General features: G+C 34.4%; 1 protein-coding gene across 1 annotated transcript; it reads left to right on the plus strand.

Moving 5' to 3' along the window:
* The first annotated feature begins 12,739 nt into the window (after positions 1-12,739).
* LOC123555460 (uncharacterized) lies at positions 12,740-22,909 on the plus strand. Its single transcript, XM_045346078.2, has 6 exons — positions 12,740-12,869; positions 13,235-13,404; positions 15,581-15,710; positions 15,917-16,099; positions 17,187-17,289; positions 17,826-22,909. Exons 1-6 carry the CDS (start codon positions 12,800-12,802, stop codon positions 18,337-18,339), a joined length of 1,170 nt encoding a protein of 389 aa, XP_045202013.2. The 5' UTR covers positions 12,740-12,799; the 3' UTR covers positions 18,340-22,909.
* The last annotated feature ends 1,723 nt before the right edge of the window (positions 22,910-24,632 follow it).

A 24,632-nucleotide genomic window follows, 5' to 3' on the forward strand; every position in this document is an offset into this window, starting at 1 on the left:
AATGCTAGTAGATAAATTGTTGATCAGATTTACCTTAGTTAGCTTATCAGAAACCGAAAACCTCAATGAATGCATAAGCATGATAAACCATACTGCAAAACTCTTCTTTGCCTGTTACTAGTTAGTAATGAATATAGAACGAATTGAAAATATTGCTTTGTCAATTCGGAGCAAAGCAGTCAACTTCTTTCAGTGCCGTAACTAGACCGTAAAAAGCACTGAGGCAAAAAGCTTTCGGGAAAGAGTCGTAACATAGATATGTATATGAATTATTGTTTTGTGATTTGACTTTTGATATCTATTCAAATCGTATGTATGTATTAGATAAAATGTATATAACGAAGAAAAAAGAACCCGGAACGAGAACAAAATATCGCAAAATTATAAAATGACTTCACACGCTCGCTTAGTTTTTCTTAAATTTTAATATAAAAGACTTTTATATTAAAATTTAAGAAAAACTAAGCAAGCGTGTGAACTCATTTTATAATTTTGCGATATATATATATATATATATATATATATGTGTTTATATATATGCTATGTTTATTGACTGTTTTACTAGTAATTTTAAGGACCAGCAAAATTAGATGTTTGTCGACAATGGAGTAGCATTACGAACAGTGTTCATTGCTTGATGTCATAAAATATTGTAGGCATTGTAAGTTTTATCCGTGCGTCTGGAATTTTGTTAGGGTAAGTAAGGTTCATTTTGATAAGAAACATTCGTGGAACTGGACTGTTAAATCTGGTAACGATGTAAACATTCACGTGTTGATTAATATGTTAACAGACAATGAAACATGCAGCAATAAATACATTTTGGAAAATATAACATATTCTTTAGTATAAATATATTTTAATTTCTTGTGGCTGTTTTGAAAATGGCGGCCATCTTGATGTTATTGATGCAAACTTTTTTTTTTCTATTGACAATTTGTGGTATCTAACTCATCATCAGACATTTTCAAGAACATTAAAATTACTTTATATAAGAAACAAATTTTAGAATTATTTTAGGTGAACATTTTGAAAAATGCGGCCATCTTGAATACAAAAAATATATTTTAGCTCTCTCCACTTTTGAAGCTTCCATGGTTTAAGACTGGTGAAGATTTCATCATTTGCACTATCGTGAGAGGAGATACCTTATTTCCCGTCAAACTAACGGTACTTGTATCAGATTATAGAACACACATTTCTTAAAAGTATGAATATATATGTCATTTTCTTTACAATTTTATAATATACAATTTTCTCCGCCCTTGCTTAAACTTGCTTGCTATTGAAATCATTGCTGCTTGCAGGACATTCATGTACAAACCAAACTAAAGTTAAGAAGAAATACAGTCAAAAGTGGAGCTTGTTTCAGAAATTAAATGCCTTCTATTTTAATTATTTTTACTCTACGGCGGCATAGTAATTCAGTGAAAGTCTTTCCACAACGAATCCTTCAGACGAAGGAATTACAAAAAAATGCTTGAAACGTGTAAAAATGCTTAGGTTTTTACCAAAAGTATGTACATTGGCTACAAGAATAAATGCCTTTATCATTATTTAAAAAAAAGCCGTCAAGAATGCATAATTCTTTCATGTGACGAAGCCAAAGAGAGACTGTTGATTTTACGTTTGATTCCATTCGTGCCTTACCTTTTGATTCAAGGAGTCCCTATATCTACATGTACTGTGTACTCCCAAACAATCGATTCTGATTATAACTCGGAGGCGCTTGTCTGGGACAGACTGTTAAAAAATGAGCAAGCTCATAAGGTGTAAAGTAAATCAAAGCACTGAAGTACTGAATGGGCGATTTTCTTGTCGGTCTGAGGGAAATTTTAGGTTCGAACCCCGCTTCAAACCGGACTGTTAATGATTATGGTATAGTCTTGTTCCTTCCCTAACACGATGGTTAGGAAAATTGACGGACCCGTAATAGTGTACCTCCTTTTTTAAGAGTATTCAATTCCTTCCATAAACCTACTTTAACTAATTTTTCAGGAGGACATAGGTTCAAGCCCCACTAGGATCAAACGTTTTGTTTTTTTTTTATTTTATTTCTTTTATCTAGTAAGATAAACTGTTTTTTCAAGACTTATTGTTGATCTGTTGTACAAAATCGGAAATATTTCATTTGATTAGCCGTTCTTTGCAGTTTTAAGTGAATTTAACCTCAGATATAGAAGGTTGAGGGTTTAGACGTCTTTGAGTTACATGTAGTAAAAGTTCTTTTTTTTTGTATTTAGTCTTTAGTTTACATAATTATTGTGGAAGAAATATATGTAGGTTTTACTTCTGCCTTATGGTTATTTTTGAATGCAGAGAGCAATGCCATATTTTTTCAGTGTTGGAGCTTAATTTCTATCCGATCAAATCCTTTTACTTAAGGCTCCCCGGAAAAAATGTTATCGACAGTTTTAATTTTGTGTTTTATAATTGTTTCGCAATACTTTGAGGTTTCTTTTATCAAAATGTTTGTTATAATGAATTATCTGCGATCGTTTTGCGCAGTGGTTATCACTTTGAAATTTGTCTCTATTTGACCTTGAGGAAATAACATAAATTACACAAAATTAAAACACACACAACACACACAAAAAAGCGACAACAACAAAAAAAAAACGACAAGGTAAGGTAAATATTGTTTACAAATGCAACACAGTGCAAAAACAATGTTAACTTTAAGACTGTATCAAGTTAATGCAATTATTAAACATTACCATTACGGATCCACTATCTTAATATTACCTTAAATACAGTTGAAAGCGGGTGTTTAAACAACAATCGCTTACATCTACCCTCCATCCCCCTACAGCATTCGTCAGAATGTTTCTAAAACAAACTTGTTTAGTAAAAAAACTGCCAAAAAAAACCTGCCGTTCAAACAAATAATATTTTAGTTTCTATTGTAAGTGTTTCTGTAGCAAAATATATTATGTACGCTGTTTCAGTATACAAATCGTAGAGTGTGGCCTTTTGTTTTTTCTTTCGTTACTGTGGCAATTCCACGCAGCGCTTACCTCCCCTTACTTATAGCAACTGATCTGGAAGAATTTATTTTTAAAACTTATTCTCCCCTTTTACAATATTCATATTTTGTGATCATTATTTATTGTATTATATGTAAAATCATACGCTTTAATAAATCCCCTATTAAACATATAATTAATAATGCGCAGTATAATTCATATCGACATTTTTATGAATGAACAGTGTTTGTTTGATGAGCTTTTTATAAACCGAGGTCATAAGTTATAACGAAGTGGTCGCTGGAATCTCGTTTCAATTTAAACACCATAAACTTTCAATAAAATGTTAATTCGATGTGTTGTATATTTTTGTTAAATACGTCTTACTTTTCGCATGATTTATTAGCTTTATCTCTGCATATTACACAGTCTGTGTACACTGTGTGTAATATGTCATTGAGTTGACGAAAAGGTTCCATTCATGCGGATATTTCATTCATAGGGGGCTAGTTAATTTGCCTTCAATATGTAATATTTTCTAATTTTATCTGAAAGGGTAATAGAGAACTGCATGACATTATCATTTACAGAATCACGTAGAAATTATAGCATTCTACTTATGTTGGACAGCTACACATATTTTTATTTGCCATACATGTTATTACTGTTCTGCGGGAATGTTAGGACTATTTCGGGGGCGATTGTTTACTGTTGCTTGTTGGCATATGGTATTAAGAGAATCTGAACCGTAGTGTTCACTCTGGGGCTAATCGCCCCAAAAAGAACTACAATTACTAAGATAAAAACATAGATATAGATTAGAAATTTACAGTTGCCAGCCTCTCAGCGAATTGAATAAAACTAGGGCTGGACTGTATGTGAAGGGGTAGACCATTCCAGGAACGAATTGTTTTTGGAAAAAGTTAAAATGGTATTGCGTATGAGAGTGTTGGATCAAGTCGTTTAGGTTTCCTGTAGGTGTGAGGTGGTTATGGTCAACTGTAATAAGACTGTACTTTATTAAAAAAATATGAATAAGAGAATGTTTAATGCGGCGTTGTTCAAGGGATTGCCAATTGAGATCCTTAAGCATTTGGGTGAAGTGCTTGTTTGACCATAGGTGTTACATACGTATCAAGCTTCAGATCGTTGTACTCGTTCAGTTTTGTATGTGAGGGATTTTTGCCAAGGGAATCATAGTGGAACAGTATTTAAGCTGTGGGCGGACATAGCTGTTGTAAGCTCTTTCTTTTACTTTTCCTAATGTCATCTTCAACAACCAAAAGCAGAAACGATCAAAAGCAGGAAAGTCGCCATACTTGCATGTTGTCACAGTAACTCAATACACGTCAGAAACAAAAATATTCAAACAGACGTTACATCTTCAATGATTAAAGCATAGTTTCTTATAATCAGTGTTAACATTGCACTTTTATAGTGATATCACTAGGTGCGACACTATATTCAGTGCTATTGAGATCATGTGAAGGCATAACTTATTTGGAAAAATCCCTGTAGCAGAGTGTTTGTATCAGCACTGTATAAAACTCCACAGGTCGCTCAACAAAACAAAAACGTAAATGTTGCAGGCTCGGTTTGATTGAGCCTGTTCATAGACGGTATTTGAAATTCATGCTACCGTTAACGCCCTCTAACCGCGGGTTGAGCAGAACTCAACAATTACACATGCTGCAAGTACAAAAAACGATTAAGAGACATTCACAGATATATTGGCGCATATATAACCTTCAATGATACACTAGAGTGTAATTCCATGAAAAGCGGTTTATAGTCCATAGTTAAAAGGATTGTGTACCCCAGAAATTCTGTTTGTAATCGAAAATTAAAATGAATTGAATTTATAAAATTTTTGGATAAAAGTCTGATCATTAGTGTTGAGAAAAATATTTTGAAAAGTATCAAGTATAGGGCAAACCTAAATAGTCAGTACAATAAATGCCATTGTTGAAACACTTATTTGATAATGTTTATAAGCATTTATTTACACCAAACAGTTTCATGAAAACTACATCTGAAATTATGTCTACTGAACAGGAGGTTGATCACGATACAGGAAAAAAAATACATGGATATTTTTCACCTTTATATCAAACCAGTTCTCACTTTTATAATGAGTTTAGAAAGCCTGATTAAATTGGGACTAAACAAACAAAGTGATAAAATACAACAGCATATTTATTTTTCAATAATCAAGCTTTATAAACAATTATAATTATCTCATTATTGCTTGATTTTTATAAAAAAATGAATGAAAGAAAGAAAATGCATTCAGGTACTTTTTTTAAATAATGAATAATTCATCTATAAATAAATCATGATTGTGTATTTTCAACAATGATATCTGTTTATTGCTGGATTTTATTATCAAGGTCCAAATTTTTTTTCATTTATTGAAAATGCAACTGAGCGCATTTTTAATTTCTAATAAAATCCAGCAATATTTAATTTTTTCTGTTTTTTATTTTGTTACTTAGATAAAAATATCATAATTAATTAATAATTGAAAAAAAAAATTCTTGTTATTTCTCTTATTGAGTTTAAAATAATTATTTCATTTTTCATTAAATAAAGGTGAGAGTTTTCTAAAATGGTGAGAACTGTCTTGATGTAAGAATTATTATTTAATTTGTCAGGACATTACTCAACAAGAATGAGTTATTACAATTAGTATATTATCAATTAAAATAATTGTTTGTATAATCTGAAAAAGCTGCATTTTAATCAGTGAAATGTATAGCACTGGAAATAACCAATTATCTTTACATACCGTATCAATAAAATTTATGATCCTCTGACATGGACTACATGTCAAGTCGACAGGGGGGTTATGGACCCTTATCAGACTGGACCAGACAGGAACCTGTTTATTGGGGATTAAAGTGTCTGGCTTTTAGGGGGGGGGGGGGGGGGGCACTTATATAAGAGATTTTCTTTGCCTTTAAGGAAAAATATTTTAGCCAAAATCTGGGTCCAGTCCGTTTCATCCAAAAGCTTGTTGAAACGAGTCGTCTGAAATTAAGATATATTGGTGGAAATATAAAAGCAATATTGGAAATCCGATTATACAGAAAGATAAAATATTTAGGAAGATCGAGATTTGTCAGCTTTTATCCTTACCTAGCAAACGCACATTGTAAGTAGTTAAACTCATAACAATTATACACCAACATAATCTAAAATAAATATATCCTTCTTAACTAGATAAATAAAATGAATATCGTTTATTTATTTTTTTTTAAATACAAGATGTACTTGAAACAATTTATTTGTCGTTCACTATACCGCCAGAGTATCGCTTTATGTACTACGGTATAAGTTTCTTCTGTACTTAATTTAACTTTATCTTATGTTGATTTGTATGTCTCATTGCGACCATATTTATGTCTCCTGCATGTAACGGGAAGACATATTGCTTTAAGTGTTGTAGGACTGTACGTCCGACTGTCTGTCTGTGGTTCTCAAAGTCTGTACGCACAACTCCACTGACACCACCAGGCGGATCTTCACTAAACTTCACAAAAAGTGACCATTGCCAGTTCGTTGGCATGCTTGTCAGAATAATTTGTATATCTGATATATTGATAACGTCACACGTAAGCACAGATAGTATTTGACTCCCTTTTCATGGAGCAGTTGCTATAATCGTTGTTGAATTGCTGTTTATAACAGACTTTGGGTTATTTCTGGCTATATTGGGGCTCATTATGTTGATAGCTGGATCCCAGTATCACACACTATGTCATATACAACAGTTAAATGGAACCAGATATTTGTTAGTCTAAGAGCAAGTACTCATATAAATTTGGACCAATCAGAAACAGGTTCTATAAATAGCAAGTCTGCTGTGGTATAAATAGGTAGATGTATGACAGAGAGGTCATTCTGTATCCAGAGAGCGAAGAAGACACATCGTGGATTCAACTAATAATTTATCCCAGTACCTTAATGAGGAAGATATTGCAACTACGCTGTCAGGGCGGATACATTTTTAAGAAGACATTTGAAGTTCATAGACTAAAGAAGAGTTGCAGAATTTCAACAAGGTTTCGAGCTATAAAGCCAGCGCATAGGAGTTTTACCTTTATGGTAGTTGAATGCTAGACAATAGCAAATATAGGCTGAGCATTGGAAAGCTGAGACAGAGACCCAGAGTTTGGTAAGCTACTGAGATAGTAGAAGAGTTCCAGCTTACAGACGGTTCAGCGTTATTGGCAAAGTACAGACAAGGCATCGGGGATATGCATATATGGTAGTTGAATGCTACATGAGATAGCATATAGGCGCTGAGCATCCAGGAGTCAGGGCTTTTATTTAGAGTTGCAACTTCAATTAAGAGGACAGAGGCCGAGCAACTATGCGATAAGACTCGTATGTTGTTGATTCAATTACATTGTCTGACGGGAACTTCAACAAAAAGACCGGTCAAGTATAGAGTCTACAGCCCTTAGGAGTTTGAGCTTATTATTAATTGAAGATTGTTAGTTTGAAATATTTATTGATTTGCCTGATCCCTGAAATTATTTAAGTCGTAATAGAAATCATTTACGAGACATTGGTACACGAATCATTTAGGCAAGGTAGCCAGAGGAAAATTTTATAAATGAGATATTTGGTCTCACCAGCTATACGTTTTAACAGAGGACATTCTACATCGTTTGTCAGCTAGTCTAAGACATAGTCACCTTAGCGACTGGATCAATTTCATTGTTCAAGATACTAAAGGCGTAGGCACTTCCCTGGGTCATATAACTCGTATCCTGACAATGTTCTGGTTCGATGACTTTCAGTCAGTTGAGTTATGGTCCTTGTTTCGCCAATTTTAAGCGTTTGGGCTCTTCTGTTCTATTGTACCTTACAGGAGTTATCAGTATCAAGCCTCAGTGCATGTTCCGGATTATTGATTTTCATTGGATGATTTGTCATATTTTACTTTTTCCACGCAACTGCTACGATATCAAGAGGAAGAATTACACCCCAAATTACACGAAAGTAATCACTGCCAAGCCTAATAGTGCATGCCATCGCAATGTTCCGGTTCAGAGATTATAAGTGGAATTAAGGTCCTTGATTTGTTGTGTTTAACAGTGTTCACACTACTTGACTTACATTATGCCAGAAGAACGAAGTTAACCAAAATTCACGGAAATAGTTTTGCAAATCGTTTAATGAATTTCAGCAGACTTGTGACGCTTGATTTAACAATAAATTATTTCTATAATGCTCGTGCTTTTCCTTTTATACCGCTGCAGAATTCCGCCAACCTTCACCTGAGATATCATTGCCCTAAATGTGTGGCATTTTACAATCTTTGTTTTCATGTATGTGGGAGACATACATTTTTCATGAAAAACGATCTCTAGTTTGTACGTGTTACAGTAATACCCCAAATACTGCTTATAGTATGTGTCAACAGCTGAAAAGAACAGAACATTTTTGAATTTATACATTTATTAACATCACCTGAATATTCCGTAACATAACCTAAATACGCCGTAACCACCTGAAAACGTCATAGCATCACCTAAATAGGCAGTCACATCATACGTCGTAACATCATCTAAATATGCCGTAACATCACCTAACTACGCCTTAACATCACCTAAATACGCCGTACCATTATCTAAATACGCCGTAGCATCACCTAAATACGCATAACCATCACCTAAATACGCCATAACCATCACCTAAATATGCCGTAGCATCACCTAAATACGCATAACCATCACCTAAATATGCCGTAGCATCACCTAAATACGCATAACCATCACCTAAATATGCCGTAGCATCTCCTAAATACGCATAACCATCACCTAAATACGCCGTACCATTACCTAAATACGTAATAACAGCACCCAAATACGCTATAACGTCACCTAAATACATCGTAACATTACGTAACTATGCCGTAAAATCACCTTAATACGCGGTAACATTACCCAGAAACGCCGTACCGTTACCTAAATACGCCGTAACATTAATCGATTATGCCGTAACCATTATTTAAATACTAAATACGCCGTAACATTACCTAAATATGTCGTAGCATTACCTAAACACGCCTTGACCTCACCTAAATCCGCCTTACCATTACCTAAATACGCCGTAACATCACCAAAATACGCCTAACATCACCTTAATACGCCGTACATGTAACATCACCTAAATATGCCGTAATACAGTGGCGCTCGCGATAAATGTCCGTGCTTCGGGAAAAGAGGCGGTATCCGTTAGGTACATTGTATCACCTAAATCCGCCGTAACATTACCTAAAAACGCCGCAACATTACTTAAATATGCTGTAACGTCATATTATTACGTCGTTACATTACCCAAATTCGCCATTACACTACCTACGTATGCCTTAACATCACCTAAATACGCCGTACCATTACCTAAATACGCAGTAACGTCACCTTAATACGCCATAACATCACCTAAATATGCCGTAACATCACATAACTACGCCGTAACATTACCTAAAAACGCCGTAGCATTTCCTTAATATGCTGTAACATCATCTAAATATGCCGTAACATCACCTAAATACGCCGTAACATCACCAAAATACGCCCTAACATCATCTTAAGGAGGTAGGTTACCTTGTTACAAGGGTAAATTCAAATTAGTTGAACCGCAGCATTTTTGTGTATTTCATGTAATATAAAGTTTTAACTGCTACAATCTCAATTTGGTTTGTCTCTGTCTCTTCAAGTTCAACTTTTATCCAGGTTTAAAGAACATGACCCTCCAAAGGTATTTCATATTGAAAGAAGAAAAATACGGATATTTAACACTTGTCAGTGTATTTTAGTTTCATTGATATCCGTAGCATAGTTGATAATTTTACTAGTATGCACGTTTGCTTTCTAATATAAGCTTAAAATGTATATGTCGCGGGACTCGTGTTTCCATGGTAACGCATTTTCTCTCATTTTTAAACAACTATGTATAAAAATAGGGGTTTTCGACGGCTTCAATACCATTCTGTTAATGACCAACATGGAATATTTAGGAAATATTATTAGCATCATACCAAGCACTTTACATGGTACCCTACTTTTCTTAAAGTTTAAAGTAACCATGGCAACAGCGATGTTTGAAATAGCTTATATCTTGCTTTTTGTCGTAATTTCTTATAAAAAAATAATGAATGAGATTATCTTTCCAGTTTATGTAGCTTTAAAACATATTATTTCTAACGTAAGTTATATTTTCGTGTTATTTGCATTTATTCAAACAAATTTCACAGCTTAGAATGCTTACAGCAGTACCCCTAGTTTGGCATTTTTCATGATAAAATCGGTCAGCATGATGCTATTATTCTCATGGATATTGTTGAAAAGCCGAAGCTGTGTTTCTTAAATAGACCAGTGTCAAGGCTTTTGAATTTTACATTTAGATACATAGGTCACGGGCTTCGTTTCCATGGTAACATCAATTCAATTCAAGAAACCTCAATTTACAACTGAAATTTGAACAATTTAAGATCTTAATTTTAGTATATAAGTAACAAATTATCAACGAAAACTGAAAAAAGGTATTACAAATCAAAATGCTAGAGTTTTTGTTTGAAAATGGCCGTAATAAGTAACCTTTCATCCAACTATATTCCAAATAACATTGGTTACCATCATCCATTTTCTTACATTCCGCATAATATTTCAATATATCTTTATAAAAGAAGCAAAATATTGATTATAATTCAGAGCAAAAGACTCGTAAAAATATTTCAGCAAATAATGGTTATTTGAAAATAGTTAATATAAAGAAAATGAACAGAATTACGTACTTTCAAGATAAAAGCTATTAATTTTGCGCGATAACTGACACGTAACGTCATGACGTCAATGACGTCATTTTAAGGCAGCTTTGTTTTGAAGCGTTTCTGCGGCAATTTATTCATTATTTCTGCATTATTAAACCATAAAGCATCAGATCGAAGGTAGTTTCATGATTTGTTTTCAGGAAAATGAATTTACAAATACATTTGGTTTGTCGTAAACGTCGTCGTAAATCGTCACGTTAGCTTCCGGTTGGACATGCGCACATACAAATATGAAGGTAACCTACCTCCTTAATATGTATAACCTCACCTAAATAAGCTGTAACATCACATAAATACGCAGCAACATTCCCTAATGACGCCGTAACATTACCTAAAAACGCATAAACACCATTTTAATACGCCGTACCATTACCTAAAAACGTCGTAACATTTCCTTTATATGCCGTAACATAACCTACATACGCCATAACATCACTTTAATATGACTTTACATAACCTAAATACGCCGTAACATCACCTAAATACGCCGTAACATCACCAAAATACGCCGTAAAATCACCTTAATACGCCGTAACATCACCTAAATGAGCCGTAACATCACCTAAATACGCCACAACATTACCTAAAGACGTCGTAACATTACCTAAATAAGCATAAACGTCATTTTAATACGCCGTAACATTACCTAAAAACGCCGGAACATTTCCTTAATATGCCTTAACATAACCTAAATACACCATAACATCACCTAACTACGCTGTAACATAACTTAAATATGCCTTTACATAACCCAAATGCTCCGCAACATCACCTAAATAATACGTAACATAACCTAGATACGTCATTATATTAACTTTATCCGCCGTTTCATCATCTAAATTCGCCTTTACATAACATAAATACGTCGTTATATAACCTAAATACGCCGTAACATTACATGCCGTAACATTTTATATAAAAACGCCATTACATAACCTAAATCAAACTACCTTAACGCATATCAAACAACGTAATTCATATTTTAAATCAACTTATGACATGTTTATTGGTGTACTATCGAAATATTAGAGTGATATATATATATAATATATATATATATATATATATATATATATATATATATATATATATATATATATATATATATATATATATATATATATACACACACCAGGAAGTATTCACTCCTGAACACCATATCTTATCTTGATCTTCGTATGAAGAAAATCTGTCACCTGACATATATATATTTAAGCTACCGTCAAAAACGTGATTTTGTCAGATTGACATTTTCTATCGCATCAATGATTTTAGCTATGTCAATACCAATTTATTGGTACAATGAAACAAACAAATATCCTCTATATATTTTCCCTGACGGATAAAATTCATTACAGCAAACAATACATTGCGCAAATATTTTTCTCATTAATTATACAATCATTGCTAGTGAATTTGATTGTTACTAATAGGGCATTAAAAAAAGAATAAGAATACAACAGGAAAAGTCGTTCAAATACTTATTACCCGTTTTGTGAACTTATATTTATTTTAAAAAGTGTTGCACAATTTTCAAGTGTTTATCTAACTGATTTTGAAAGGAACTAAAAACCTTAACGAAGTGATTCCCAAAAGCTTTCTGTGGTTACGCATTGGTGCAGACGGAAAATAATATGAAATAGATATTAAGGCCAATCTAGTCCAATCCAGTCTACCTAGGTTACTAAAAACAGATATAAGTTTATTTTTGCCAATTCTTTCATGACAAAAAAAAAACTGCTGTAAGTTTATTTTGCCTATTCCTATTCTTTCATTTCATCGGTTGCCAATAAATATAAAAGAAATAAATCAGCTAGGTTTTCTTATCGCCTGTTATAACCAGAACAATTCTGAAACAAAGATTTAAGTTAATTTAAGCTTGCTCGAAATGTTTGTACATTACATCCTGTTGAGTACTTGAGCTCGGGCAAGTATTACATCCGACTTAATTTCCTGCGAGATTGTCATATTGTTTGTTAATTGCAAAATGGATAAGTTACATATATTATTCATGAATATTTGTTTGTTGATTTTACCAACCATGAATTACATTCAATGTAAGTATAGTTAAACATAGCATTTCAAATTATCTTGATTTTACCAACAATGTAAGAATAGTGATTTATTGCATCCATGTTTGTTAATGTTACTAGCAGTAAATTACATACAATGTAAGTAAAATGCATGGCATTCATGTTAGAAACTTTGTTGATTTTACCAGCCCTGAATTGCTTTCAACAAATGTATAGTGATATATAGCATCAATGTCTATATATTTTAAAAGCTGTAGATTACATTCAATACAAGACTAGTATAGTAATATATAGCATCAATGTCTATATATTTTAAAAGCCGTAAATTACATTCAATAAATGTATAGTGATATATAGCATAAACATAATAGTTATGCCTATTTAAACAGGCATAGACGACAAAGGTAATCTGGTATCCATTCCGGACTGTGTTGAAGGTGCAACTGGGATTGACCTTGTAGCTGGAGATAGAGGGAAAATTACATTTCCTGAAAACAATACAAGCACTTCATGTAAAATCTATTGCAGGTCGTTACGATACACAATTGCCGGTACAAAGGTAGATTTCTCTCCATATTGTGTTGTTGTGTGAAATGTTATTTAGTGCATTTTGCTATTGAACAGGTTTTATCTCTCCCGCTATCTAGTTATCAAAACAATGCCATTAACTGCATATAAGTTGCGAATATGCCTATAATTGTTGATATTTATCAATAATAATAGCAGAAGTTGTGTAAAAGTTATGGTAGCAAAATTATAATTTTATCACTGTATAATTGTTTGTCGTTCAGGTATAATTATTAGTCCCCTACTGGTTGAAAACCAGTTTCGGGGACTATAGGAATGCGCTTTTCCGTCATTCCGTCCGTCCGTCCGCAATTTCCTGTCCGGTCCATAACTCTGTCATCCATAAAGGGATTTTAATATTACTTGGCACAAATGTTTCCCATGATGAGACGACATGTCATGCGCAAAACCCGGACCCCTAGCTCAAAGGTCAAGGTCACAATTGGAGGTCAAAGGTCAACAGGCTTTTTTCCTGTCCGGTCCATAACTCTCCCATCCATGAAGGGATTTTAATATTACTTGGCACAAATATTTCCCATGATGAGACGACGTGTCATGCGCAAAACCCGGACACCTAGCTCAAAGGTCAAGGTCACAATTGGAGGTCAAAGGTCAACAGGGCTTTTTTCCTGTCCGGTCCATGACTCTGCCATCCATGAAGGGATTTTAATATAACTTGGCACAAATGTACCTCATAATAAGACAATGTGTCATGCACAACATTCAGACTTCTAGCTCAAAGGTCAAGATCACACTTAGCAGTCAAATGTTAACATAGCATGAACAGGGTCTGTTTCGTGTCCGGTCCATAACTCTGACATTCATTAAGGGATTTTAATATTACATGGCATAAATGTTCCCCATGATGAGACGACGTGTCATGTGCGAATCCTGGACCCTTCGCTTAAAGGTCAAGGTCACAATTGGAGGTCAAAGGTCAATAAGGTTCTTTTCCTGTCCGATCCAAAACTCTGTCATCCATGAAGGGATTTTATTATTACTTGACACAAATGTTCCCCATGATAAGACGACATGTCATGCGCAAAACTTAGACCCCTAGCTCAAAGGTCAAGGTCACAATTGGAGGTTAAAGATCAACAGGGCTTTTTTCCTGTCCGGTCCATAACTCCATCAAGGGATTTCAATATTACTTGGCATAAATGTTCCCCATGATGAGATGACATGTCATGCAAAACAGGATTTAGATATCAGTTGGCACAAATATTTCCCTAGATGAGACAACCCAAAACCCCCGCCCAGGGTCTAATGTCAAGGTCACACTTAGAGACCAAAGGTCAGACACAAGAATGACTTTGTCTGGAGCATTTCTTCTTCATGCATGGAGGGATTTTGATGTAACTTGGTAAAAATGTTCACCAACATAAGACGGATTGTCAGGCGCAAGAACCAGGTCCCTAGGTCTAAGGTCAAGGTCATATTTAGAGGTCAAAGGTCAAATTCAAGAATGACTTTGTCCGGAGCATTTCTTCTTCATGCAGTAATGGATTTTGATGTAACTTGGACCAAATGTTCACCACTATGAGGCACCTTTGCTTTTATAATTACGTCCCTTTGTTTTACTATAAATAGATTTTATTGTAACTTTTTTATTACTGGCCGTAGAGAAAAATCGAGACCACTTTTCTGTGGTACAACATGCATGTTACATCCAATTTTAGGTGTATTTTGACTTATCTCTACCTAGTTAAGATTTTCTTGTGGACGTATATTATATAGATCTTTTTTTTTTAAGATTAATTTCCCTTTGTTGGTACTATAAATAACTTATATGATAACTTTTTATAATCGGCAAAAACATTTCAATATGAAAACAACTGTGGGTTTTTATATATGCACATTTTAATCCAAGTGTGTTGTTATAACATATTGTATATATAGTACAATATTGTTTATACATCATTGACAGATATCAGTTCATTATGTTATACTGCAGTAGAGAAAATTAGGTGCCTTCCAGTAGGGGACTTTGTATTGCATGGCAATACTTCATTCACTTGTTTCATTCGGGATGCGCCTTCGTGATATAATTCTTTCGCATCTGAACTTCGAGCAATGATTTTATTCAGCGACAAATCACAAAATGAGATATATTATTATGTGAATTGTCTTCTTCTTTTTCATATTTTCTTTTTTTTTTTTTGTTAAAGGATATGTTATGTGTTTGCGCTGAAACCTTACAAAACGATTTAAAAACAGCGACCTGTGACTACAAATGTCCTGGGGATAAAGGCGAAGTTTGTGGAGGAGAAAATGGAATATCATTGTATAAGATAGGGTGTATGTGTTCCTATTTTCTATTTTCACTAATTGATCTTTGCTTTACCATATTACTTTGAAGAATCAGAAACTTAATAAAAACAATTACACCTTACATAATCAACAGTTAGTACCATCCTGGTGTCTACTTTTCTCATCAATTTGATCAAGATATTTCTGAGTTACTTTCATTGTAAAATATGCGTTCATTAGGTTTAATTTTACAGTACAGAATACAGAAACAACGGTAACAGAAGTCACAACAATAACAGAAAAAATAGAAACAACAGTTATGCCAATACAGACTCAGTCAAGAACAGAATTATCAAGTATCAAAACTCGAATCTCAACGGAAAAACTATTATCAGATTTTAAACCAGATAGAGAATTAGGATCATCACAAGAAACAGGTTTGCAAAAAAAAAAAAAAAAAAAAAAAACATTATCTTGAACAATTTTCGAAGCAAGACGGCAAAATCGGTTATGTAGCAAAACTGTTGGTAATATTTATTCTCCATTCCGGTATACATTTTGTGCTGCCGTTAGTGTTTATTTTACAGATTGAAAACCTATAGGAATCAAACTTATAAATACATGAAATAATCTTAGTGTGGTGAAACCAAAGCAGCAGTTTCGACTTATTTAAATGTTTCTCTTCGAAATAAAAGACGTACCCTTCATACTAAATTCGATATGCTTATTTATGAATATTGAAGCTTAAATGGTCATTAATTGTCTCATTTTGTGATTTGTCGTTGAATAAAATCTTTGTTTGAAATTCAGTTGCGAATGAATTATATCACGAGGGCGTAGCCGAGTGATATAATAAAACGCATCTGAACGACAAACAGTGATATTTTTCAACAGCAAATCGCGAAATCAGATATATTATTTCGATTATATCAAATAATTTTCTGTTGGTTTCTTTTTCAGCGCGCCACTACGCCGTTTGACGCTATGACGTAATAATTGTGACGCAAGAAAAATGAATAGATTAAAAAATGATATATCTCACTTTTTGATTTGTCGCTGAATAAAATCATTGTTTGCAGTTCAAATGCGAAGGAATTGTATTACGAGAGCGCAGCCCGCGTGATAACATAATACGCATCTGAACGACAAAAAAATAATTTTATTCAAATCACTAAATGAGATATATTATTTCGATTCTAACACGTTTCCAAGGATATTTTAGTACAGTCTGGACGTTATCCATAATATATTTACCTCTTTTCCGTTGGTTTATTTTCCAGCGCGCCGCTATGCCGATTGACGATATGAATTAACAATTGTGACGTCAGAGAAATTATTGTTGTTTAATAACACACAATTTTCAGCCGACTTTGATTAATAGGAAATTGATTCGGGTCGTGTTAGAATGTATATTAACACACAATTTTGAGCTTTCTTTGTCTAATAGGAAAATCAACCAGGTCGTGTTAGAATTTACAATTTCTCACTTATCCTAGGTGTATATTACTCTAAACTTTGTTGCAGATGAAACGGAAGGTATTCAAGCAGCTACAGTACTTTACACTGCTCTTCCAGTTGTGATCATAGTGTCCGGGGTCATTGCACTGGTCATTTGCCTTATTGTGAGGTAAAAACCTATCAAACGTTTTTACTTATTTAAACATACTTTTAATTGTTTATAGGTTTATATTGTACGTATGCCAATAATGTATCATTTGTTGTTTACATGTCTTTTTTGTAATTTTATTACTGACTAATAATATATCTGTGAAAAGAATATTTAGAAGCGGAGAACGCAACCAAGCAAGATAATAAACAAGATGCGGTTTGATTGAGATTGTTCATGAGAGGTAATGAAATATGCAACAAGCAGTTTAATTAAAATAACATGATCGATACCTGCTAATACTGCACTCTTAAAGCTAGACAAGACAGAAAAAGTGGAAACTCCACAGGTTCGCTCAACACGACAAAAACGAAAGTGTTGCAGACTCGGTTTGATTGAGCCTGTTCCTGGACGGTATTGGAAAAGCCCTACATGGTATCATTGCACTATTCAGACAAGTAGCACTTGAGAAACTAGATGTGGTTATCAAATATTGTTGCTGTGTTTGCTGTTGTAGTTTTCTGTTATCATGAATAATTTTTCTCATATTTTTAAAGGAGACGGCAAGTTAAAAGTGAGTGTAATGTCAGTTATCATACAAATGGTTCTAAACACAGCTTACATACTTCAGAGTCTAGTAAGAATTCTAATAACGAAAATGTACTAGAGAAACATGTTGATAACAAGACGAGTACTAAACAGCACACAAACAAAGACAGAAACTCAGCTGATTGTGATACTGAATACAGCAGAGTAGTTACAGCTGATAGTCCACAAGCTGTCCACACATATGATCGCCTCAAAGCACAGCCAGATATGGATTTGACGATATCCGCAGAATATTCTCACATTATAATGACAAAAACAAATCCTAATACAAAATTTAATGACAACACGTATGCGCATATTGGAAATGGAAAATTAAGGATACAATCTACAGAAACTGGGTCAGAAGGAGACAGCACATATAACACCCTGCAAGCTTCGCCTCAAAAGCATGTGGCAGGTGCAATTAGTAAATCAGAAAGTGACCAAGACAGATTATACGATCATGCAAAAGCAGATTGGTAAATATGAACTCAAAAATTGCGGACGAATATGCTAACTTTGGGCGATTCAAGAACTAAATGTATGTTGGTGTCGGACGGCAACCGATTTTTTATTGACGGTGGTTGGGTCCATCGGAAAAAATCATAATTATGGTAGGTTGGGTCTGTCAGAAAATCATAATTATGGTTGGTTTTCCTCACAAAAATCGTTTTTATGGGTGGTGGGTTGATTCTAAAAATATTAAAAATATGGGGGTTCGGAGGGGGGGGGGGGGGGGCGCTTATCGCCTCTCTTAATTACCTACGGACATTTTCCTTTCTTTTAAACTACAAGTCGCTACTTTACTGACCGCGATACTCGCTTAGCTCAGTAGGTAGTGGTTAACTGCCCGCCTAAACCCAAAACAAACAAACAAACAAACTGACCGCGATACACGAAACGCAATTCTGACATCACCGATCTAAGCAATATGATCTTTTTTTTTATTTCTGTTCATTAAATATTTAATTTTTCTGTCTCTTCCCTTTGAATTTGTAGTCATCGTCCTTAGTCGCCGAATGTTTGTCAATCAACTTTTCTTGACGTTATAGAATCGTGTCACCGATTATGTACTGTGTAGAATTCAATAAAGTCTGTGAAGACCGATTGATACTTCCATTTTTCCAGCCTTTCATCCACACACGGGTGTTTTGCATACGCCGGAAAAAGAAATGGAATGTAGCTAATTGAAATCGAGGCAGGCCGAAACGAAAACATGCGTGAATTGAGTTAAAATTCTTTGCATGAAGATCAGTCGAATTTTTCCATGCTCGCACAAATACTTTAAACGGACACAAAATCCTGTGATAATAAATCAATGGTACCGATTTCATTATAGGATGCCGACGTAAATAAGATATTAGAGAGTTTGAGATTTCAACCTTCGCCTTCCCCTTCAACGTCTCTTGCGAAGTTAACGTATGAAGTTGAAGTTTGATTAAAATTCCTTGAGATTTCAAACTTCAGAATGAACCTTAGTTCTTTTAATCCGCCCATTCAATTTATCTGAAATTATGATATCAATTGTCCGAAAGTGCAGGACTTTTTCAAGAGGTTTTAAAAATGAAAATTAAATTAAAACATATCAATTAACATAATCATCGCATGGATATTAGTGCGATTACAAAAATAATAATAATAATAACAACTATAAAACAACATTTTATATAAAATGATGTCAGTATACAATGCACGATTATAAATCATACATGAAAGGAAATAAAAATGATAATTATATCAACGTATTCTATTGTTGATGGTGTTCTTGAAAGATATTACAGTTAATATTTTAAAACAAAAACATGAGACACCAACTACTACAAATGCTTTTCTCGATATACTTTAAAGTTAAGTTAAATATATGAGATAAAGTAAACACAAAAGGCTGTTGACTAGTATTTCATAGTTTTTCTTAAAGTTTTTTTTTTACTTTGAACTGGTACTTTTTACATCGAATTCCTTAAAAGACCCGTTTTACTTGTAGACTGTACCTGTTGAAAATCTAACCTTTTAAAAGATCTGTTGATAACATGAGCCGAAATACATTTAACAAGCGATTTGAAACAAATGTAAGATACTCTCGTGATATCATACGTTTTGGCATCATGACACTCAGTTTGACTCTGCATAATGCCAAACTCTCAGACAGCACAATATAATCGTGCCAAGTCATCATGTGTCTAGCGAAACAGTCAAGAACTGTTAGGTGGAGACAAAAATTGTCGCACAAAATAACATGTGGACTTATACACGTATTTGTTCGAATATACTTTTTCATAAGTAAAGCATGTGCAGATCAAGGAATTTTGGGACACTTACTTTAAAGAGGGAGTCACTCATTCAGGGAGGGGGAAGGGGGGTAGTCACACCGAGTTTCAAGACCGATTCTCTTTGTAAAAAGTAAGAATCAAAGGGGGATTGACCCACAATGCCCCTCTGCCAGGCTCTTGGGTCCGTGCATGTAAAGAATGGAGTTATTCCATACGGCTAACAGGAAACTTCTCGCATCATGATATCATAGACCTGAAATTGTCTAATACTTCAGAAATTTTTTTCCGTCTTACTAGTACCATTTTATGTTTATAATTAAAACGTAATTGTCTTATTAAGTGTCCAACAGAAACGGATCGATTTTATTCGGAAGTTAAAATAAAATGTTCCACCAACTGATAATCGCGCGTTATTATTCATTTTTCAAGTAAAATGACTTTTATGCCATGTGCCTCCATCCAGATTTCAGTCTTTGATGCCGAGTATGTGGACAGAGTAGATGTACAAAGACTGAAGTTTGGACTTTCTAGATATCACATCTTTGGACGTTCAAAACTTCACTTCTTACGACAAAAAAGGTCCATCTTGTATAATTAATACCGCCTGAGGACACAAATATGCCGTAGAAGTTAAAGTTTGAACAAAATCTCAAAGTTTCTCAAAATCAGTTGATAACTTCATACTTCCAGGTTCAATTCAATGTATATAGTTAAAATCATTAGTCAAACAAAACTTCATTATTCTTATACTTATTGATGGTGTTTCGCATCAAATTTAGTCCGGTTATACATATGGATAATCGAATAACTTTATAAGTAGAAATCCTGAAACAAAGCTTTTTATTTCACATAGTAATAAAGCGAAGTCTTAGGCTTACTTGATATTACATGGAAAACTTTAGTAGCAACGTCTGATATAAATAAAATACACTCATACCGGTGACGTTTTACCCCAAATATATATGAGAGACGTTGAAGGGGAAGGCGAAGGTTGAAATCTCAAACTCTCTATTGTCATCATGATCCGTATGAAGGACATATTTGCTTCGGGTATTTCAATATGTTTGTGAAGCACTAGCCGATTCGGAAACTTTTTTTACAAGAAAATGTATAAGTCGCTAAGAAAACCAACATCATAATATTCCCGACAGTAATTCTCGTTTATAAGTATTTGAAGCCACTAATGTCGCACACAATCATATTTACTGCATTTTATTTGTAGAATTATATGTCCAAGAAGATTTTTATGTATATATCTTTTAAGTGAGAAGTTAGTTTTCTTTGCATTTACAGAAAACAAAGCATCAGCGTTTCTACAATAGAGCAGCTTTCACTAAACAGTTTTTTTTTAGAAACTAACTTCAGATGTTGAAAATCCTCATAAAAATATCAACTTGACAAAATACATACTAATGGTGTGTTTGTGAAACTACATTCACAGTTAAGGTATAAGACCCCTAATAGTAATGTTTAAAAATGGCTTTCGCTTGGTATATTCTTAACGTTGACCTTATTTCGCACTAAAAACAACTTTTACCGTGACGTGTTTTATAAACTTGCATAGTTTATGATACTTCTTCCTACTCAAGTAGAGACAAATTTCAAAGCGCTGACCACTGTCCAAAACGTTTGCAGAGAATTCATTATCCCATTAATTTTTTATAGAACAAACGTCAAACAAGGATAGAACACAAACTAAAAGAGTCATTATCATTCTTTTCTAGAGTCCCTTAAGAAAAAGGATTTAATGAGACAGACTTGTGACTCCCAACATTAGGAAATTAAAGTCGGGTCAAGTCATATAAAGAGTAAAGGCAAACTAGAGAACTTTTACCGCATGTAACTCGGTATTTCTAAAAATGTCTAACTCTGCCCCTTCTGTTTCAGAGGTACTTTAATTTTGAACAGCAAAACATCTCTTATCAAATGAAAAATGTCCACTATTGTAGAATAAATCAATAATAATTCTGTAAAAAGTAAAAACTTACAAGAAAAAAGGAATATAAGGGAAAACAATTGGTCGCACTAGGGCTCGAACCAATGCCCACTTGAAAAATATAAGTCAAAGTAGGTTTATGGTAGGAATTGAATATTCTTTAAAAGGAGATACTTTATAATGGGTCTAACACCTTCTTCTTTTTTACAGTACACAGATACCAATCATCAGACATATACTGGTAATGGCGCTTGAGTGGTGTAAGAAATTTTTACAGGTGTCTGACTTGTTAAAATATATTATATTACAGTATATCTAAAAATCATCCAGTATGAGCTTAGCGAAGCTCTAGAGACTACACTTCTCTCCTGAATCTGTCTAATGAGAGATAACTTGTCACTCTTGGGGGAAGGCTTTCCATAACTTGATAGTGTCTGGGAGAAACGACTTCTGGTAGCTGAGGTTCCGTGCAAAAGGCACCAACAATCTCATGTCATGACTTCTGAATTTGGTCAATGGGATTAGGTGTGTAGTTGGCACATCCACTAATCCATGGACAACCCATTACATCATGGTGACATTTGCCTGTGGTCTCCGCCCAATGAATAATGACCCTTGAAGATGATGTAGCATAGGTGACGCTGTTGGTTCGTCTGTGGTCAGAGAAAACCATCTGTGTTGACCTTCGCTGCACCATCTCCAGTTTTCGTATATTTTCCTGTGTATGGGGATCCTAGATGACGGTAGCGTTTTCCACAAGTGGTTTCGCCTGGGTAAAATAACAAAGTTATTTTGTTTTCTTTGGGAACTGATGCATATTTCTCTGAATAAATGATCTGGTATTGCTTGCTTTCTTTGTAAAATGTTAATATGATGGTTCCAGTTGAGATTCGTATGAATGTTGATGCCTAAATACTTTTCAGAGTTTACTTCTTCTAAAATGTGGCCATGGATGGTATATAGATTTCTAATTGGTTTCCGTTAGGTGATTACGTGCATTATTTGGTACTTCTGAGGGTGAAATTCCATCAGTCAATACTATTCCCATTTCTGTAGCGCATCCAGATCCCTTTGCAGTGCTTGTGCATCTTCCATTTACCTAATCCTGTGGTAGAGCACAAAGTCGTCAGCAAAAAATCTAGCTGTTGTTTGGAGGAGATGTAATTAGGCAGGTCATTAATGAACAAAAGAAACAGCAGAGGGCCAAGAATACATTCTTGGAGAACACCAGACTAGACTAGGCCTGTATCAGAAGAAGTGCCATCCAGGTTCACATGTTGAGTACGGATTCCCAAAAAGCAGCTGATCCAACTATGTAGCTTCCCTCTCACACCATAGAACTCTAGCTTATGAAGAAGCCTTATGTGAAAAGTTCAGCAGAATCACACCAGTCTTTCTCTTAGAGTCGCTTGTGCTAACCAGGTCTTGTATCGTGAGTATCATCTGGGTCTCAGATGATATTTGTTTCCTGAAGCTGTGTTGAGCATCAGTTAAAACTGAATGGTAACCTTAAATGCCATGTAAAACAGTATTTGTTTAACATAATTTTTATTTTCTTTAGTGGTAGTACATATTTATATTGTGCTTAGCTATAAAAGTATTAGGTGTGTTCTAAGACTGCATATAAACACAAGCATGCTACATTTGTGTAATTTAATGCGAACTTAAAGCTTGTATCCTCGCGCATCTCACGTATGGGAAAGTCAACTTTTCTGAATTTAATTATATCCTTAATGCAAACTACCAGTATGAATTCAGTGTATCATTGAGATCAAGTTACTTATTAGTTACTTACTGGGTCAGTGGACTTAAAGTGGAATGCGCGGACTCGTTTGTACTGCTATAGGCGCTTTGCCATAATTGGTCTGGTGTATTGTGGTGGTGATTAAATCGCATAAATCTTTACCTGAAAATTAAAAAAAAAATATTCGCTTTAATGGGATATTAAACATAATAAATTTCCGATGTGGTGTGAAGACGTGTAAAAGGTCACCACAGTAAACCTAACCTAATCTGTTTTCCTGGATTCTGTACAAGTACAGTCCTGTTCTCCGCAAGAAACTGCCGACTTCCACATATGAATCAGAGGTGCAGGACGATTGATTTCAGACGTCACGATGTCTTTATCAAATTGTCACGAGGAACAGGTGCCTCGCCCGGGGATCGACCTCACGACCTCGCGATCAATAGACCTGCGTTCTCCCTATTGAGCTAAGCGGGCGGGCTGAACCTAGGGGCCGTAATTCTAGGAAGAGAAAAAAAAACAGCCACAGAAAATAAGTCTCTTATTGATGGTCATCAATCTCATCCTTTCAATAACGTTTATGGAGTTGAATACACAATAATTTTCTCTTTGAGTGTTTGTTTGTTTTGTGTTTAGCGTGTTTCTTCAACAGAATTTTAGTTATGTAACCACGGGCAGTTAACCTAACCAGTGTTCCTGGATTCTATATGCTCTATAGCACAACTATCAAAAGGGCTATGACTACGGGTAAAATTGTCACAGCAAACGTTCCTTCCTTTATGGTCATTGTTCTTCTGAGGATGTTTTAAGTATATGCTTTCAGTAG

This window comes from Mercenaria mercenaria, chromosome 15 (assembly GCF_021730395.1).
Source record: "Mercenaria mercenaria strain notata chromosome 15, MADL_Memer_1, whole genome shotgun sequence".
Lineage (NCBI taxonomy): Eukaryota > Metazoa > Mollusca > Bivalvia > Venerida > Veneridae > Mercenaria > Mercenaria mercenaria.

Excerpts from the sequence above, each read along its gene's own strand:
- LOC123555460 (XM_045346078.2), top strand. The coding sequence starts at position 12,800 with ATGGATAAGTTACATATATTATTCATGAATATTTGTTTGTTGATTTTA. Across the intron at positions 15,711-15,916 it reads ATCATTGTATAAGATAGGGT|TACAGAATACAGAAACAACG; the intron begins GTATGTGTTCCT and ends TTAATTTTACAG. Across the intron at positions 16,100-17,186 it reads AGGATCATCACAAGAAACAG|ATGAAACGGAAGGTATTCAA; the intron begins GTTTGCAAAAAA and ends ACTTTGTTGCAG.